At 41.4% G+C, this 2,896-nt stretch overlaps 1 protein-coding gene across 1 annotated transcript; it reads right to left on the bottom strand.

The window, feature by feature from the left end:
• Positions 1 to 585, bottom strand: LOC144353768 (atrial natriuretic peptide receptor 3-like). The gene has a single exon (XM_078010054.2). It carries the CDS (start codon positions 583 to 585, stop codon positions 1 to 3), a length of 585 nt encoding a protein of 194 aa, XP_077866180.2.
• Positions 586 to 2,896: the final 2,311 nt, after the last annotated feature.

Raw genomic sequence — 2,896 nt, 5'->3', positions numbered from 1 at the left:
TCACTTACTTCTACCATGTGGCATAACGATTTCTTGTAGGATTTCGCGATAGTTGGGATCAAGGTCCTCCTCAAATTGTTTGTACCCAGGGTAGTCCTTGCTAGGATCGTACCAACCAGCTCCCTGAAACAAATGAAACAGGGCACCACCGAACAGCCAGCAGTCTCTGTACGGGGAAACGTCTTTATCACTGTGAATAATTGCGGTTGTATTCCACTCGAACGTACGCAATATTTCCATCATAAACTCGGCCATTTTTAAAAAGGGACCGTGAGCTCGTGTCAGTGTGCGGTAATCAGCCATGTCTTTCTTCGCAAATTCCTTTGCTTTAGCACCAGTCGTCAGGAAAGGTATTTCCCAGTGCGCAGCGATTCTGGCGAAGGCTGCGGCGGCATAGTCACACGCTGGTCCGAGAAATACGTCTACTTGTTTTTCCGTGATGAATTCTACGGCACGAATCGGAGCAACGGCGTTAGAACATCCAGAGTCCACTTTTTTAATTGTTATGTTCACATTCCGTCCACCGAAAAAATGTTCCGCCATCATCAACTTTTCAACAGCGATGTCGATCGCGGGACATGCCATTTCGAACCTGTACGGATAGTGTCGTATTTCCGGCGGTGTGTCAGTGTCCTTAGGAAGAATGACGGCGATTTGTATTTCGATTACATCTTCGCCCCAAACGTTGCTCTCCAGCGATACGTCGTTTGATTTCGCGGTTTGGGACAAGACAAAAATGAAAAGACAAACACAAAAAAGTGCGTGTGTACGCATCGTGTTTTTCAGCGTGTACTTAACGACAAACAGAAAACAACTAAATATGCTTAATATGTTAAATAAGAACACCGATTGAATTAGCGAGGCAATCGTACGTGACTTAACGTTATATATAAACAGCCCAAGTTAGCTTTTCTTCGCAGAACGTACAGTGTCGTGGCATCTCCCTGCCTGGGCACACCTTGATTCCTTCTCCCGCAATGGTCAACGCAGAGTTGAGTATCCGTCACGGTGAAAATCTACGAGTATGTAATCCCAAGTAGCGAACGACTTCGAAACGAGTTCACGTTCTCACGCAGTGCACTGTAGAGTTTCCGACTCACCTTGTGATCTGTGCCCACACACTTTGTACTCCTCTGCTTTGGTGTTTAACCCACGAAGATTAAATCGACGAATCACTCAAGAATTGCAGTTCGAGCATGCGCACTACGATTAACAACCAAAGACTAAAACAATGTGCTACTACGTTTGCTACTCGAGTCTGGCATAAACTCGTATAGTCGGGATTTGATTTGAACTGTCATTCCAGCATATCACAGGTCCAAACAAAAATGGTCCAATCGAATTCCACCAATTCGAGGATCAATATTGAATGAACAATATACATGTATATCACCTCGATTTGCCGCTTTTGAACCGCACATAAGCTAAATACCGCCCACAGGCGAGGATTACGAAATGCATACGTAAAATAAGATGGGTACATTATTTCTGCATCGTTCTCTCCATTCTCCCATCAGTGCTGGTTTAAAAAACACAACACCTTACAATGCCTTTTTGCATTACGATAGTCGGCATTGTGACCTGGCGCTGAAGGAGCTCGTTGATTGGGCGAGGGGTAACAACTCGTGTTTTGTGTTGTCAATATCACACAATATATATTCCGTAAGACTAATAATAAGGTGTATCGCACGTGAATGAAGAACACACTGGCAATTAATGTTAGTGTAAATTTCATAAAACTACGGGTGGCGCCGATATTTAGCGATTATTAGAATTGCGTTCAGTGGAAGCCGAATGCTGGCGATGTCATCATTTGCGATGTATCGCACTTTAGGTACACTTTTAACAACTAGTAACGAAGAAATGTCAGCAAGCTCAAGTAGGTGTGGCGCTACGTGACAACTCATATTTGTTCGTCTCTGCGAGCATTTCAAAACCGCTTGGTCGTTAGGTTACCATGTATACTCATTGCGTAAATCACTTTCTAACAAGTTGAAACTGTGTATGTCGGCGGATTTTCTTTGATACGACGCGCGACCTGTAAACATAATATATCTTTCATAGAAACACACGTTGCTTATTCCGCAACATACGCACACACTGTATCGTTCGTTTTTTTCTGAGTGCGAATCAAATTCAGGATAAAACGTAAAATATAACACTACCTACTTGTGTAGTAATTTCACGATTGCAAATTACGTAGTTTGTACACAGTAATACACAAAGTGCGGGTTCACTATGTACCATCTGCAAAACAATTTGGCAAAAGATTATTGCAACAACCCACCGAAATATATTTTATTATTATGTGTAATTAATTTTTATACACAACTATATTGTTGTAACTGATAAACCAATCTCTGTTAATCTCTCTTCTATACAACGACAAAGCGCCGTAATTATATGCTCCGTCACTAACGGATTTAATGCCGCATAAAAATAAAACTCCCATAACAACGCGTGGGTATGTCGTGAATCAGTAAAATAATACATTAGTTAAAAAAGAGGGAAGGTGAGGAGTTAGCTATTTAATGTAGCCCATTACGTGTTGTTAACAAAAGCGGGAAAATGTTACCTACATGTACATCTCGTCAAAAATCTGTGACGTCACACGTCCCAGAAAATTCGAGTTCATCGCTAAATATATAAACAAATAAAGATGTAAATTTGTCTTAAATTACTAAAATTATCAACTTATGTTTGTTTATGTCAGAAGATCGTCATTTGAAATAGAAAACGTAAAAGATAGAGATTACGTACGGTGAATCAGAAGAATATAAATAACGCCCTCAAGTGGCTACCCATAACATTGCGGTCCCTCTCTTCCGAGCAGGAACATCGAAACGCGCCACCAACGTACGTGTCTAACTAAACCACTCGATGAATGAGTTGATTC

Source organism: Saccoglossus kowalevskii, chromosome 21, assembly GCF_978046115.1.
Source record: "Saccoglossus kowalevskii chromosome 21, keSacKowa6.1, whole genome shotgun sequence".
Taxonomy (NCBI): domain Eukaryota; kingdom Metazoa; phylum Hemichordata; class Enteropneusta; family Harrimaniidae; genus Saccoglossus; species Saccoglossus kowalevskii.
Note: the sequence above shows the minus strand (reverse complement) of the source record. Positions and strands in the feature narration are given on the sequence as shown.

What these genes read in the sequence shown, in the direction of transcription:
- LOC144353768 (XM_078010054.2), bottom strand. Translation starts at nt 585, where the DNA reads ATGGCATGTCCCGCGATCGACATCGCTGTTGAAAAGTTGATGATGGCG.